Here is a 17821-nt window from a genome sequence, read left to right as displayed (position 1 = left end):
GCATTGACACCTGCCTCCCCCAGGCCCTGGTCCTCCTCGATCTGTCCGCCGCGTTCGACACGGTGGACCATGACATCTTACTGACCCGTGTCGAGGCGGCGGGCATTCGGGGTACGGCCCATGCTTGGCTCCGGTCTTTTCTAACTGACAGGGAGCAGGCCATCCACCTGGCAGGCTTTGCTGCCCCCCCCCCGTAGAGTGACATGCGGCGTTCCTCAGGGCTCTTCTTTGTCCCCCTTGCTATTTAATTTATACATCTCACCCCTCATTTTTTCTTTACAGCAGATGGAGGTCTCGGTGTTTAACTACGCCGATGACCTCCAACTTATCTTTAACCTTTCCCATTCCCCTTCCTCTGCTTGGAATTTCCAGAGGGTAATGCTCTTCATCCAAAATTGGATGAACTGCAACCACCTCAAGTTAAATCCCGACAAAACCGAGTTGGTTTTGACCGGGGGTGGTTGCAGTCCTTGGTCCCCGTCTTTCTGGCCTGATTCACTGGGTTCCCCCCCCTCCCCGGTTTCCAAGGTCAAAACCCTGGGCATCTTCATTAACTCCCAGCTCTCGCTTCACACACAGGTCTCATCGGTGGTGTCTTCTTGTTTTTTTTCCCTCCGCACCATCCGTAAGGTTTCCCGTTTTTTTTCTGTTTCTGCCCTGAAGCTCATTCTCATGGCCATGGTGCTATCGCGCCTTGACTACGGGAATGTGATTTACAACGGGGCCCCTGACTACTTGATCCGCCGACTGCAGCAGATACAAAATCAGGCCGCCCGCCTGATTTATGGACTTCCCAAGTTTCATCGTGCTTCCCCTCTGTTGCAGTCGCTGCATTGGCTGCCGGTGAAGGAGAGGGCTCTCTTCAAGTTGGGCTGTATGACCTACCAGGCTAGATCTGGCACTGCCCCTGCCTTTCTCTGTGAGATTATATCCCCTTATCTCCCGGCTAGAGAGCTTCGCTCCTCCCACCAGGCTCTTCTGACAGTTCCACGCTTTAAGAAGAAGAGGTCTGGTGGGACGAGATTTGCGGTTTTAGCCCCCTCCTTCTGGAACTCCCTCCCTTTTGCTCTCAGAGCTTCCTCCTCATACGCTGAGTTCCGCAGACATCTCAAAACCTTCCTGTTCCCCAGCCCTCCAGCAGTATAGCTTCCGTTCCCTACCCCTCTGGTTCTTCGCTGTCTAGCGCCAGGAAACCGCCCCGGTAACAGTGCGCTCAATAAATTCATTAAAATTCAAATTCAAATGGCGTCCTTGCAGTGTTGTGAAGGGGGGTATTCAAAGCATGTGCTGGAGAAAAGTATAACAGCTAAGTAATTGTAAACAACGTACTGGGTAAAACTCAATGTTGAGATTGTTTTGTAATTGTAGTTATTGCGTTTCCTTGCAGTTGCCCCTCAAACAATGGTTTCACGAAGAAAGAACGGCGATCGCACCTTTCTGACCGGCTATGCATATGGATTTTATCCCAGAGAAATTGAGGTGAAATGGGTCCGGAATGGTGTTGAGATGCCCTGGGAGTCGAGTGAAATCCTACCAAACCCTGACGGAACCTACCAGGCCAGGAAAACCGTGGAAGTTCAGGAAGGAGATGATGAGAAAATGTACAGATATGAGGTGTATCACAGCAGCCTGCCGGACACTGTGACCGTGATGTATGGTAAGGGACAGCAGACTACTTGTTTTGGTTCAGCCACAGCAAAAAATCTAAATACTCCCTCCATTTCGTTATCGGCTGCTTACGACACATGGCAAACATATACCAACTACACAATTGAATAATTAACTGTCATGTTTAAGAATGGCATACTCAACTCTTCCAGTATTGACCCCTTCAGATGCTTATTGTGGCCAACGAGCTCCAAAAGCATGTCAATTACGCTTTTTGAACACCCCAAATGTGTTTACTCAGACTAGACCTGATCTTCGTTTTCCATATTCCCATACAGTTACCACATATTCTGTAGGTAAATTTTGTCAAAAGTGGTTGGAACATTCCACATTATTATCTGTGAAACAGCATCTTTCCCTTTTATCAGGTGACATCGATCTTGATGATTTTCTTTTGGGTCCAAAGTCCCCTCGAACAAAACATTTTGTTTATGCAGAATATAATGAATTATTGAAGCTATCGCAGATGGAAGCTGCAGTGCACCTGTGCCAAATTGACCAAGATAATTTAGAATAAGTTCTTGAAGTAGTCGATAACAGCATTAATGCGTCCATTACTAGTGACAATGGCATTACTCATAGTCCCACTCCCTCGCCTTCCTTCAGCACAAGTGAGGCCCGCCTCCCCCAGACTTACCCCTAGTCGATAAAAACTCTGCCCGCCCCAACTCCACCTGTATGTAAATAAGCCGAGCTAGCACTCAGATGTACCGCACCAGGAGGGAGGCAGGGTCCTAGAAGGAAGGCGAGGGAGTAGGACTAGGAGTAATGCCATTATCAATAGTAATGGACGCATTACCTCCTGTTCCTCCCTCGCCTTCCTTCCGCACAAGTGAGGACATAGCAAGCAGAAGAAAACAGAGACGGACAACTGAGTGATAAAGAACACAAAAATTTAATAACGAACCCCAAACACAGCAGATCAACATCTCTAGTCCCGCATAGAGGACCAGACCCTGTGGCCCAGAACATTATCCAAACATTCCAGACCAGCAATCGTAGAAGGTCACAGCCCTGCAGATCTCCTCCACCGAGGTACCCTGCAACTCAGCAACCATAGCAGCCATACTGCGAGTAGAACGGCCCTGAACCCCACCCGGGGGGTCCTCCCCATGCAGCTTATAAGCCAACAAAACCGTGGATCGAATGCAGCGAATCAATGTAGCCGTGGAAGGCTTCACACCTTTCTTAGCAGGACCAAAATTAACAAACAAGCGTCCCCCTACCGGAAGGACTTCACAACCTGTAGTTACCACTGTAAAGCCCGCCTCACACCCAGACAGTACAAATGAGACTCCTCAGCCAAAGAAGGAGCACAACAGAATTCAGGCAAATTCTGACTAAGATGAAATGCCGAATTGACCTCAGGTACAAAGGACGGCACCAAAACCAAAACCAACTAATCTGAAAAGATCTTGCCGAAGGGAAACTTACAAGACAAAGACCCCAACTCACCCAAGCGTCAAGCCGAGGTGATGGCCACCAAAAAACAATTCTTATAAATCAACATTTTCAACTCGAGGCCCTCCAGGGGCTCAAAGGGAGGACCAGACAGGACATCCAACACCAGTTGCAAATTCCAAGAAGGAAAGGAAAGGACAGTGCTTGGAAACAAGTTCAACAGACGCTGAAAAAAATTAGGCATCAGGCCCCCGTCATCCCTCAAATTATGCAAGGAACCCCGACAAACCCAGATGAGCCCAATCCTGAAGGAGCTGCATCACCAAAAAGATGTCAGCCACCGGGGGATCAACCTCCTTAACAGCACACTGGGTCAAAAAGGCCCACCAATGGCTAGCATAGGACAGAAGAGTGGAGGACCTCCGAGAAGCCTGCAAACTATTTATTTATTTATTTATTTATTAACAGTTTTATATAGCGCGACATGACCCATGGGTATCAGAGCGCATAACATCATGTGGTATAGATTACAAATGCAGTGTACATAGAGCAGTAAGACATGCTGACTTAGTAATGGCAATTTAGACCTAGTAACTATAGGCTAATATCTTGAAAAGCAACAACGTGTATGGTATTGATTAAGACCTGAGTTAAGTCTTCGGTTTCGTTTATCTTGTTTATGGGAGGAACTTGCTCATAGGAAAGTTCTTTATTTCTTTCTTGAATGTTGTTGTGTTTCTAATTTTTCTGATGTTTGCAGGAAGGGAGTTCCAAATCCTGGGAGCTACGCCTGAGAATGTCCTTTCATATGTTTTTATCTTCTTAAAGATAGGTGGTTTCAGGAGCAGATAATTGGCACTCCTGACAAGTCTGTTTCTGCCTGTGATTTCTATTTTGTGGGCAAGATATTTAGGTGTGTTGTAATGAATCGCTTTACGAACAGCCAAACGGTCAGGGATCCCAAAGACAGCTAAGCCTTGCCGCTCAACCGCCAGGCCGTCAGGTGTGACCGCCGCAAGGAGCTCAGGGGAAGGGCCGGAAACACCAAAAGATTCTGAACCACCGGAAGGACCCACTCCCGGTCGCAAAACAACCCGGCCAGGAGAGAAAACCAATTCGCCCGAGGCCAACTGGGCGCAATCAACACCACCTGAGCACAGTCCCTCCGAACCCAAACCAGAAAGACCCAGATCAGCGGAAAGGGGGGAGGCATACAGAAGACCCTGAGGCCAAGGAGAGGTCAGGCTGTCGACCCCCAGAGCCCCGGCACACCGGCCCAGAGAACAAAATAGGCCCACTTTGGCACTGACCGGTTCCGCAAACAGGTCCACCACAGGGAGGTCCCAATGACCCACCAACTGATCGAACAAACTGGGAAAGAGAGAGAAATCACGTGACGAAGGAATGTCCCTGCTCAACAGATCTGCCCGCACATTGTCTATCCCCGAATGTAGAGAGCAGACAGACCCAGCACCCAGACCGGAGCCCACAGAAACACGTCGCTGGCCATGAAGTTCATGGACCTGGTCCCCCCTTGACGGTTGACATAGGACTTCGCCACCACATTGTCTGTTTAAACCAACACCCAATGGCCCTGCAGAGAGTCCTGAAAGTGAACCAGGGCTAGCCAAATCACCCTCAACTCCCGCCAGTTCAAAGACCTCTGGGAGATGGCCTTCTTGGCAAGCAACTGGAGTCAGCCAAACCCCAGAAAACGGCGGAACCTTCCAAAAGTCTCTCACGTAACCATGACCCACAGTGCTCAGGACCCAGCCATCCAAAACGTCCTGCTGCCACTGAGGAAGAAAATGCCCAAGTCGACCACCCATTGGCAGTGAAACACTCAGACAGTAGTTGTCAGGGACCCTTCTTGGCAGGGACCTTAGGTGTGGGGGCAGCGTGCTTGGGGGAAAAACGGGACTGAAAACGAAGCCAGCTGAAAGACTGACGAGATTCATGCTTCAGGGATGACCGGTGGCCCTATTCCAAAGTTTACCAGACAGAGCCGAACTGCCATTATAAGACAAAGCATGCTTCCACTCCTTGAAAGCCTTAGAGATCATAGCAGCCAATTGGTCCCCAAACAGAGCCTGGCCATCAAAAGGCAACTTCAACAAAGCCACCTTCTCTCCAGGATCAGCCTTCCAGTTCCGGAGCCAAAGGGAACAACGTGCTGCCACCAAGGCCCCAGTGGACATAGTCGAAGATTTAATAACATCAGATAAAATGTCCACCAATGGCTTAGCCTGCTGTTCCACAGCAGCCAGAAGGTCAGAGAATTCATAGCCCTCCTGAACAGCGGCTGCCAGTTTCTCGAAATCCTGCACCAAAGACTGCACTGAATAACCAGAGAAAAGGCTAGCCCTCAGCGCCAAGTTACCAGCAGCAAAAGACCTATTAAGGCCAGAGTCCACCTTCTTATCAAGAGCATCAGCTACGGTACAATCCTCAGGCTGAATAGCCATTTTGCCAATTAGTGTGGCCAGGATAGATTCCAGCTTCACATTGTGAGGCAGGGGGTCCTCCCCTTCCGAAAGGTAAAGTTGCTGGAGGAAGCGAGCGACCTGCAACTTATCCAACTCACACCAATCCCTCAACACCATTTTCTTACTGGACCCTGAAAGGGCTTGCCCAACTGGGAGGGAGTAGTATACTGAGGAAAGAGAGTTCCACCTGCCTGCCCTAGCTGGAATGGAGGGAACTCCAAATTGTCCCGCACATGTGCCAGAACATTCCACCTCTCCTCCCTGGAGACATACTTGTTGCCAGAGGAGGGAAAAGGACCATCACCATCCGACGGGGATACATCGTCCACAGGATGCAAAGCACGAGGACGAGAAATTCCAAAAGGCACTGGATGAGCCTGTAGAGCACTAGTCACCGCCACCTCAATCATACCCTGCACCTCCTCCTTGGACATGAGAGGCACGTCACCCCCGGAAAGGCCCTGGCTCCTAGGGCACTTAGGGGGAACCGGAGAACCCTCAACCGCAACACTCCAGTACCAACTTACATGGACGAAAACCCATCAGCCAACAACCAATGAAAAATCACTGGCTGGAAAACAACCACAAACAGGAAAAGACCACCAAAATGCAAGCCATAATAAAAGACCGGGTACAAATCCATCCTACCAGGTCTCTGTGATGCATGCAGGCCGGGGTTAGAGGCAGCCTTGCAAGCCCGACCCAGAAACACAGCACCAGCCACAGGAGGACCGCCGAAGACCGAGGAGAGGAAACACCACTGGGAGAACGCTGCTGAGGGCTCCGCCATTGCAGAGAAACAGACCGAGGACTCCCCGGCACTGCCACAGGGAGGAACTGATAAGGTAAGTCTCACTAGGGAGACAGAAAAAAAACAGGTGGAGGTGGGGGTGGGCAGGGTTTTTATGGGCTGGGTTTAGGTCTGGGGGGAGGGGGCCTCACTTGCGCTGAAGGAAGGCGGGGGAGGGACGGGAGGTAATACACTTTCTTCTCATATATATACTTTGGATGATACTGTATCATTAGTCATTGACATTGTTCAAAATGAAGTGTCTGTTTTGTACTATGGTCAAAATCAGTTAGGTTCTGTAATGCAATTTGGTTGGACCTTACAAACATAAAAAATTGGGAAAGTACCATGGGATTCCTTGGATGCTTCCGCACTGTTTTTCCATTTAATTTGACAGATAAAGAAATCTAGGTCAGTGAAAGATATAAATTGAACAACTAGAACAGTTACCATTCTCTGTAGCAGAAACTGATTCAGCTGTGTGGTTAGTACATGGGGTTATTTCATGGCCTATCTCTCTCTTCCAGTTTATAGCCTGCATGAAACTCTATCTGGTTGGTAGATATGAGCCCCTCAGGAGTAGCTATATTCATGAATTATGCTCCCTGCCTTTCATATTTCGGTGCCAACGAGCAGATAAGGAGGTTCTCCTTACAGGAGAGGATTGTGATTCTACAGTGGGCCACTCCTTAGTCTGCAAACAAATAAACCTTCATCGTGCTAGTAACGTTTTGTCCCTTAATCTGCCTTGTTTTTTCAAAGGGACCCCGGTCCCAGCCATTTGTCCCGCACTAACTTTGCTTTCTAAAGGCAGTTATCTGCTTCTAAATAATCATGACTGTTGCTGCTTACCGGCAGGCATCCCATATATAGGAACAGTTTCACAGCGTGTTACATGTTGCAGCAATGTCCTTTTTCCACCCCCGTATTGCATTGTAGATAGTTCGCTTTGGCCTTCCAGTACAACTTTGAAAACAGATTTCAATAAGCCAAGCAGATTCAACGCGCTATTGTTTTAACAAGAAGTGGCTCTCGCATCAGTACGTGAGACCTTCAAATTGCAGGTGGCAAGAGCAGCAAGTGGGATTCAGTCACTGCTAAACACAAATCTCCCACTCCATTTTGGAGAAATAATTCACCAAATAATTAATGCGTCCGATATGGAGGGCTTTGCCCACTTTTTTAAACTTGTTGTATCTGGACTTGTCACCTCCTTTCAGAGTAATGCCAGCTTTTATCCATTCTGTTTTTTCCAGCCCATTCAGAGAGTTTCCCCTGGTGCTCCTGTTGATTTGCGGCATACTTGCACTTTTACCTCTGCTCCGCAATATCTGCACGACCTGTGGTGCTGCCAAGCCCAGTCCAGCTGCAGCTGCACCGTGATCGGATGCAGCAGCTTTTTGGTTTGATGCCATTAGAAGGTCTTAACGCGACTATTGGCTGACCTTCTTTTATGCCTACTTTACCTGCATGCAACCTGTGTTCTACTGCCTTCGATGTCCTTTTCGATGGGCCCTGGATGTCTGCCTTTCCAATACGTCACACGCTGCCCTAGATTATGAACTGTTGATCGGTCTGTTGATGGTCCATTACCAGGACTGTTCCATGGGTAGGCACCTAGTGTGTGATCCTCTACTTGGACCAATGGCAGACTTGAGTACCTGTGCTCGTTCACAGCGCCTCTTGGATCGAAGTGTCATTGAAGTTAACGCAGGTTGCCTTGATATGCCCCTAACTGCCTCTGGATATGAGAAGCTTGTGTGCTCATTCAACTTACTAAATTGGATGACATACCTTTTTTACCATGGACGGTTCAGGCAACATATTGGAGTTTAATGCGTTCCACTTTTTCCGCAACATGTTTGACTCTGAAGATTTGCTGTGAATGGATAAACTTTTTGGGGACCAAGTTGGTTATTTTTTCAAATTTAAGGAAAACATTTTTTTGGTGTGTCTGAAAATGTTCTAATTGGGGTACCACTGAGGTGCTTTGCAACTGCTTAACTCTGATTTTTGTTTTAGCACAGTGCTAACGACCTGACCAAGGGGAGGGTGTCACATGGCCCATGGGGACATTATCGTCTTCACTAAGTTAGCATGAGCAGGCTGCAGCGTGCCCACTGCTTTGCGCACGTTACTACACAACTTTATTTTTGCAATAATTCCTATGACTGTTTTCACATGCAAACTCATCGCTGTGTTCACTCTCAGCAGGCTCCCGGGATTTTGACAGAAAATTGTGAGCAAGGTCTAACAACAATGCCCCTTGTTATTTTGTTCTGGCCAGGCCTTAGCCCTTAGAGAAAACATACAGATGCAGATGTTGTTTGGACAACATACTTTGGTTATATTGGAATACTCAAATAGGTAGCACACACTTGTAGAGGGACCTTTCCAGGGAGAAGAGCGAGACAGCACCTATGATGTAGATCTACCATCTATCGGCGAAGGTATGGGGTCTGCTGACAAATCCCAGAGATCTTCTAATATATAATGATACTGCTTTGCAGCAAGGGGAAGGAGTTTAGGCTCTAATGTCTTTTCATGACAACATCTCACTGCATGATTTATGGACTAACTGCTATGCAGATTGTATTATGACTTTGCATTTTCCTGCTTGTTGTGGCACATATCTGCATGTTAGGGCACGTCAGTTGAAATAAATTTTTTAAACCGTTTTGAGTCTTTCTCAGATCTTATTGTGGACAAGTACAAGAGTGCGAGCAAAAGGTTGTGTCTTGCAACTGCGATTCCTGAGAGAGTCAGGAGTGTTGTGTTCTGGGGTGTCTAATCATCTGTGTCTCTGTCAGTGAGTAGGAGAGCAAGTGAGACACTATAGCTAGTCGGTCCTGGGCTCATGGGTACTAAGGTGGTAGGAAGACTCCATCCCTATGCTCTAATGCCCACATGCATCAAAGTCAATTGCATTCGCAAACGGTGCGAATCGCAATTTTCGGTTGTTTGCGAATGCAATTGACTAATTTGGAATGCATAATGCATTTCGCAATTTTAGGAATTGCGATTGCATTTCAAGAAATCGCAATTTTAGATTTCTTAAATGCAATGCATGATCATTTTTTAATTGCAAATTTGCAATTTGGAAGTGGTAAATTAGCATGAAGTTGACCTTCATGCTAATTTACCGAAAACTTTCAAATATGCACAAATTGCATTTTTGAAAGTTTTAATTTACACACACACATGCCCTTGAGGCATGTGTGTGTGTAAATTGCATTTAAAGGTACATTTCAGGGGTGCAGGGAGGGGTTCTTTGGACCCCCCCCCCCTGCACCCTTGAAATTGCATTCACATTTTGCGAATCGCAATTTGAAATTCAAAAAATGTGAATGCCTTCCCATTCATTCCTATAGGCCTTTTGGCCCATAGGAATCAATGGGAAGGGTTTTCCTTAATTGCGATTCGCAAATTGTGAATCGCAATTAAGGAAAAATACCGAATCACAAAAAAAATGCGAATTTTTCATGCATTGCAGTTTGCGATTTCTAAATTGCGATTCCTTAATTTTCGCAATTTAGGAATCACAAACGGGTGCAATGATGCATGTGGCCGTAAGATCCTATAATCCTACGCATAGTTCTGTTTCTGGGCAGAATCCCTGCAACAAGAATACAAAAGTGTAGTCTGTATGCTGCCTCCTTTTACACCACTGTGTAATCTTTAGAAAACAAAGCTATAGATACTACACCACCGTCACAAAGAACAGAGGAGTCTACTCTCTATACGGCCTCCCGGTATATCAATGTGAGATCTTTAGAAAACAAAGCTATAGATCTGTACCACTATCGCAAAGAACACAGGAGTGTACTATGTGCACTGCCTCCTAGTACACCCAAGGCACATTGTACCCACAGGAAAGGAGAGGCCATGGCTTCCTTTGGAACTTTGCATCAGCCTACATTTGACCAGGCCACCTGGTCACTAACACACACTTTTGTGGCTCACTGGTTAGAGGAGGCAGACCTGGAAGCAGAGGTCAGCCTGGGACCAGGGTTCAATTCCCGGCTCGGCGGGGTTTTGAGTCCTAAAATGTCCATGGACTCGACAATTCTCGCTCCGGTGCCTACGCGATTCACGGGTTCACACTCTGCGACTCTGGGCAATAGCTTGCTTAATCTCCACAACGGCCCCTCGCGGCGGGATGCCTGGCTTTCACCTTGCGGATACCCTGCCGGGGTTATCTCACAGGGGAATACCAGGACGGGTTCCCTAAGCAAGCGTTTAGAACCGCTTGGTGATTTGCGCTATATAAATTCCTGTACATTTACATTTACATTTACTTTTAAGAGGCATTATTGTGTGCTCATCTTAGCCTCCCACCAGGCTTTGTTGGCCAGACTTTGTTCCAGAAATCTGCTTACTAGCCACCACTTTTCGAGGGTACCGCTTTATAGTCTGTACACAGCATGTTTTTTAACAGCCCCAGCCTCTACGAAAATGTTACTTCCCCTGTTTTTGTCTGTTTATCGCGCTGTAGATTTACATGCCGTCCTACATTCTCAACTGCTGCATGGAAAACACAGATAGAGCCGGTGCCCATGCACATGGTGGACAAAGTGTAGAGTCACAGCAAATCTTGTAACTCTAAACCTTCAAGGAAAAACAACTTCCAAGAGTCTGACAGCAGTGTCCTGAGGAAGGCTGTACATCAGTGGGTATACTGTGGGCTGTGTTGTGATAGGGCATTGTGGCCTCTCCCTGGATGCTGCCAAGTACGCTCTGTGCTTTAGTAAATGCTCTGCTCTAAGAAGGGTGCAAAGCACTGTGTATACTGTGAGCCATGGTGTGATGGCAGTGCCATGTGAAAAAATAAAAGGTGCTTAATATACTGTGCCCTGGGCTGTGATAGCACTTTGAAGCCTAACCCAGGACACAGTTTATACCGGTGGCTTAGGTGTGAGAGGGGACAAAGTGCTGAGTGCAGTAAGTAAAGCATGGCCAGTGGTGGTTTAACAGTGGCCTGAGGAAAGCTACAATATACCATGGACTGTGGGGTGATAGTGCTGCGGGGCCTCTCTCAAGGCACTGCTTTGTATAATGTGTGCTCTGGTGAGAGCAGCGCCCTGAGAGCAAGTACACAGCCCTGCGTTAAGCATGGCCTATAGGTTGAGAGCAGTGCCCTGCTAGGGTACAACGTTTTGTGTGCAGTGCTATGCCGTAGGCTATAAAGCGTGAGAAACCATGGTCTGTGGTGTGTTAGTGGGGCCGCCTGTAATGCTACAACGCAGTGAGTATACCGTGCCCTGTGGTGTGATAGGAGGACAGTAGGAAGGGTTATAGAGCTCTGATTATACCTTGAACTGTAGTAAGATCAGACCTCTGTTCCCAGGCTAGGCTATAGCTCTCTGACCCTTTACTCACAGAGATATTCATACCTGGCAGGTGTTAATGTTACTGCATCATAATTCATATCTTTTAAGGGGTTTCTGCCCTGTAACTCTGCTCCTGTCCGTCTCTGTCCCACAGAAGAGAAATCTCCTCCAATGGGGGTAATTATCGGAGGCGTCATTGGAGCCCTCGTGGGTGTTGCACTGCTCACTACTGTCATTTGGGTTGTCTATTCGAGGATGAAAACATCAGGTGAGTGGATTTAGTTTGATATTCCTAGTGTTAGGTACCAATACTTCCTGATTGATGCCTGGGGATGCAGGTGAATGCCATCTGCCACTAGCAGCAGAGAAGGGGACACATCCATGCTTAAAGTCCTGGTTCCTTTACATGGAGGTGGGTGGAGCAGGTGTTTCCTTGTTGGTTAACTGCTGATGGGTGTAATAGGTGGTTACTGGGCAGTATCCGTGGTAGATACTGTTGTTTACGATTGGTGTTTCAGTGAGGGAAACAACCTTTACAACGCAGTCATTACATCGCACTACTTCTACATAGCAGTCATTACATCGCAACATCCTTTGCATCGCATGTCATTACAACGCAGCCATTACATCGCATGTCACTACAACACGTCATTACAATGCAAGTCACTACAATGCAGGCATTACATCGCAAGTTATTACAATGCATACCATGACAACGCATAGTACACTTACACTATCCGACACTTACCCTACTGTTGCACTCACTGGAGTTAGAATAGTCATTTTTACCACTAACTATCCAACACTTACCCTACTGTTGCACTCACTGGAGTTAGAATAGTCATTTTTACCACTAACTATCGAACACGTACCTTAAATGCAATGTAATGGTATACATTGTAATGGTATGCATTGTAAAGTTATAATGCGATGTAATGGAATGCGTTGTAAAGGTAGTTTCTGAAAATGCGATGTAATGGCATGCTATGTAAAATAATGCGTTGTAAAGTATGTTGCAATGTAAAAACTGTGTTGTAAAGGAATGCATTGTAAAGGTATGCGTTGTAACGTCATATATTCTTTCAGTGAACACAGTTTCATTCTGTTTGCACAACAGCGTTATTTATTGTGTAAACCTGTTTCCTCCAAGACAGTGATAATGGACTGTTAAGTCTTACTCCAGGAGATGATAAAGGGACTGGGACCCAAATGCAGTAAGACATAGTAATCCGATTTGATGAGGTCATTGTCTTGCTAAACTATATCTTTAAAAGGGGATTGATTCAGAGGTGGTGAAACCCCAGCCACGCTCCCTGCAACTCCTGGTCAGCTCGCACACCAGCACATCTTGTGTATCCGCACATGCAAAGTGTCTCCATGCTTCCAAAGAGTCCCGCGATAATGGAAAGTTGGCCACCCTCCTTCAGCCCGCTCTGCCCATCTGCATCGGGCCCACAGAGCGCCACCGCCATGCTGGGGTATAGGACCTAAGTGGTTGTTTGTGCTATGGCTTCAGCAGCAACAGGTACAGTATTTCCTTCAGTGCCTGAACTACTTCATATAGAACACAACGCTCACAAAAGCAGTTGGGACGCCTCTAAAACCCTGTCCCCATTCATTGGATGCCTCTTAAGTGGTGTTTCCTAGTGATTTGATCTCTCTGCAGCTCTATTCCATATCCATTGGACAACTGTGCAGGTGTGCTCTCTATTCATTCGGTACCTTTGCAGCTCTGGTACTCTTTCACTGGATGCCTCTAACGCTCTAATCTCCATTCATTGGGTGCCTCTGCAGCTCTATTCTCCATTCATTGGATGCCTTTGCAGCTCTATTCTCCATTCATTGGATGCCTTTGCAGCTCTATTCCCCATTCATTGGGTGCCTCTGCAGCTCTATTCTCTATTCATCGGATGCCTCTGCAGCTCTATTCTCCATTCATTGGGTGCCTCTGCAGCTTTATTCCCCATTCATTGGATGCCTCTGCAGCTCTATTCTCCATTCATTGGGTGCCTCTGCAGCTCTATTCTCCATTCATTGGGTGTCTCTGCAGCTCTATTCTCCATTCATTGGATGCCTCTGCAGCTCTATTCTCCATTCATTGGATGCCTCTGCAGCTCTATTCTCCATTCATTGGATGCCTCTGCAGCTCTATTCCCCATTCATTGGGTGGCTGTGCAGCTCTATTGTCCATGCATCGGATGCCTCTGCAGCTCTATTCTCCATTCATTGGGTGCCTCTGCAGCTCTATTCCCCATTCATTGGGTGGCTCTGCAGCTCTATTCTCCATTCATTGGATGCCCCTGCAGCTCTATTCTCCATTCATTGGGTGCCTCTGCAGCTCTATTCTCCATTCATTGGATGCCTCTGCAGCTCTATTCTCCATTCATTGGGTGCCTCTGCAGCTCTATTCTCCGTTCATTGGATGCCTCTGCAGCTCTATTCTCCATTCATTGGGTGCCTCTGCAGCTCTATTCTCCGTTCATTGGATGCCTCTGCGATCTGATCCCCATTCACTGGATACCTCTGCGGCCAACTCTGATTCCTACTCATTGGATGCCTCTGCAGCTCTATTCCCCATTCATTGGATGCCTCTGCAGCTCTATTCCCCATTAATTTGATGCTTCCGCAGCTCTATTCCTCATTCATTTGATGCTTCTGTAGCTCTATTCTCCATTCATTGGATGCATCTGCAGCTCTATTCCCCATTCACTGGATGCCTCTGTACCGCTATTCTCCATTAATTGGATGCCTCTGAACCTCTATTCTCCATTCATTGGATGCCTCTGCAGCTCTATTCTCCATTCATTGGGTGCCTCTGCAGCTCTATTCTCCGTTCATTGGATGCCTCTGCAGCTCTATTCTCCATTCATTGGGTGCCTCTGCAGCTCTATTCTCCGTTCATTGGATGCCTCTGCGATCTGATCCCCATTCACTGGATACCTCTGCGGCCAACTCTGATTCCTACTCATTGGATGCCTCTGCAGCTCTATTCCCCATTCATTGGATGCCTCTGCAGCTCTATTCCCCATTAATTTGATGCTTCCGCAGCTCTATTCCTCATTCATTTGATGCTTCTGTAGCTCTATTCTCCATTCATTGGATGCATCTGCAGCTCTATTCCCCATTCACTGGATGCCTCTGTACCGCTATTCTCCATTAATTGGATGCCTCTGAACCTCTATTCTCCATTCATTGGATGCCTCTGCAGCTCTATTCTCCATTCATTGGATGCCTCTGCAGCTCTATTCCCCATTCATTGGATGCTTCTGCGATCTCATCCCCATTCACTGGATACCTCTGCAGCCAGCTCTGATTCCCATTCATTGGATGCTTCTGCAGCTCTAGTCTCTATTCATTGGACACCTCTGTAGCTGTGGTCCTCATTTATTGGATCCCTCTGCCCTCTGCAACTCTGTCCTCTGTTCATAGGGTGCCCTCTGCAGCTCCACTCCCTTTTCATTGGCTGTTCTGCAGGTCTGCTCCCTAGTCATTGGGTGACTCTGCATCTTTGTTCTTCATTAATTTGATATTAGGAGCTGTACTCCATGTTCACTTCCTCTGCAGCTCTTTTCCCTGTTCATTAGATGTTTCTTCATTACTGTTACATAACTTCACCAGAGATATCTGACCATTGCTTGAAATGTCTGGTGTGACACACCCTTTATGCTTATCCCGAAGGTCATTTGTGACCTACCTCTTTGGTACTTCCTTCTTTTTAACAGAGTTCCCTGCAACTCCAAGCTAGAGGCCTGGTTGTTCAACATTGCTTCTATTTAAATATATTTTTGCTGATGTTATGGTGCAGCTGGGCAGCATCTGCTCAGAGAGAGGTCTCAACAGATACAGGACTTTGAAAGTTGCTAATATTCCCCAAGGCCAGAACTAAGCCTCCACCAACTGTGCAGCCCTGCTGACTGCCCTCATGGGAAAGCTGGAGCAATGCTGACCTGGAGCAGACAAACTGTCCTGACCCGGAGTAGAAGAAGTATCCTGGAGCAGTGAGGAGCTGTCTGATGCTGGAGCAGAGAGATGGTTGGCCATGAGTTGAAAATAGTCCTCTCTACAGGGTCACCCCCAATATTTTTGCCTTCCTCCCCCTACTTTTGCTAGATCTTTGGTTGTTGGCCTTAACCTTCTGTGTACATTACCACTGCTGACCAGTGCTAAAGTGCTTGTGCTCACTCCCCTAAACATGGTTTGATTGGCATGTACCCAATTAGCATATTTAATTTACTTGAAAGTCCCTTGTAGATTGGTATATCATTTACTCAGGGTCTTTAAATGAAATTATGCCAGTGAACTTGTAGCACTTATGGTGCCACCTACTTAAATAGCACCTTAAAGCATGAACAAGCCTGCCATTGAAGCCTGAAGGAAGTGTCTCACCAACATGTTGACTTGGCATTTGAAACCCCTTTCCAAGCCTTAGAATTCCCTTTTATTACATATTTCACCTATAAGGTAGGTCCTAGGTAGCCCAGAGGGCAGGGTGCTGTGTAATGACGAGGTAGGACATTTACTTACATGTTTTACATGTCCTCAGAGTAAAAAACTCCCAAATTCATTTTTCACTACTGTGAGACCTACCCATCCCAAAGGATAACATTGAGAGGTTCCTTATTACAGTTCATCAGCTAGTACTTCCTAAACCAGAGGAGGAAGATATATACTGTTTGGTATCTATTAACTTTCAATGATAAACCCTCCTTAATGGTAAAGTCGAATTTATCTTTATAAGTTTGAAAATGCCACTTTTAGAAAGATGAACATACACCAATGTTCGCCAATACTGACACAACTATAGAGAAGATTTTTTTTGGTTATCTGATCACAACTCTTGGTCACCATGATCACATTTTTTTATTATCATTCACTAGTAATTCAAACACATATTTAATCTGTGTGAAGAAGAATGTCATAAATATTGAAGCACTACAAAACGTTTTTTTACATATAATACAAAGGAATACCTGACAATACCCATGTTAACCAAAATAACAAAACCAATAAATGTCAAAGCAACATAAAAGGCAAAAATATAAAAGTATGGCCCAGTTCAAACAATTTGCAGAACCAACGAGCCACTAATAACTGAACCAACAGTATGGGCTCACTTTTGGTAGTTGCTAAACCACTCTGTTTTATTTAGACTTTACAGAGGGACTTTACAACGGAGTCCATCTAAATATAAACAGAGGTTCCCTTAAAGCCAAACAAATTTTCTAACAGAGGGCCTCCCTGGCAGTTTTTAACTTGTCGACATATTTCAAACCCCAGTTTATTCCAGGGTTCCCATCAGGACATTGAACTGGGGGACATTATTTCTTGTAGGCCATGACACTTGATTGATATCTTGGCAGTGAAGTCCACAGTCTTTTATTTGTGGTCAGACATGAATTGTAGAGCAACAGTAGCTGTTTTCGTGTTTCATTATTCCCAATTCGAGTCAAGTCGGCTGGAATCTGGTTCCATAAGGATGGTTAATTTAGCGTTCAAAGAGATCCTTCTGACAAGTCTCCTTCATGCATTGTGGTGGAACTATTAACGAGAAAGTAACACCAGCCTGTCAGTTATTCATGATGATATTATTTTAGAAAGTTGCCATTTTCCTGCCCTTAGCCCTCTATGCCTGCAGCCTGCCTTAGGTCACATGACTAGGTGTAACTGACAGTAAAGACTTTGAGTATTCCCCCTAGACAGTCACACAATAGTGGGATTAGCAGAGACTGAATGGCCTTTCCATTGGCAGGTCGGGGGGTGGAGCTTAGCACAGCCCCACTTGCAACTGAATAGGCTGCGCACTGCCACCACACAACAGGCAACCTGTATTGCCAGTGCTGCCAGCTTGGAGCCAGGGCATGGGAGGCAGGAATCTTATGGAACTTCAAAGAACCCTTCTGAAACCTCTCCCACATTCTAGGACTTGGGAACCATGGTACAAAAGTAGGGCTCCCAAACCAACTCTTTAGTTCACTACTTGACATGTGGAAGGACACTCTTAGGACAGCCTGCTGCTGTGACTTGCTGTGCACTCTACCAGACTTCTGGCTGTACCAGGAAGGACTGCTTTGCTACCTAGAGCTGCCTACATCTTCGCCTGCACCCAGGACTTCCAGAAGTGTCTTCAAGGGCTAGTTTGGCTGGTC

At 46.5% G+C, this 17821-nt stretch overlaps 1 protein-coding gene across 1 annotated transcript in view; it reads left to right on the top strand.

Annotated features, from left to right (window-relative positions):
* Positions 1-17821, top strand: part of LOC144752900 (class I histocompatibility antigen, F10 alpha chain-like) — a 128320-nt gene that overhangs the window by 20993 nt on the left and 89506 nt on the right. Inside the window, exons 3-4 of the mRNA XM_078640726.1 lie at positions 1388-1657; positions 11830-11943. Coding sequence (XP_078496852.1) covers positions 1388-1657; positions 11830-11943 — 384 coding nt within the window. The remainder of the gene's footprint in view (positions 1-1387; positions 1658-11829; positions 11944-17821) is intronic.

This window comes from Lissotriton helveticus, chromosome 5_1, assembly GCF_964261635.1.
Source record: "Lissotriton helveticus chromosome 5_1, aLisHel1.1, whole genome shotgun sequence".
NCBI lineage: Eukaryota > Metazoa > Chordata > Amphibia > Caudata > Salamandridae > Lissotriton > Lissotriton helveticus.
The sequence above is the reverse complement of the archived record's forward strand: the minus strand, read 5'-3'. Positions and strand labels throughout refer to the sequence as shown.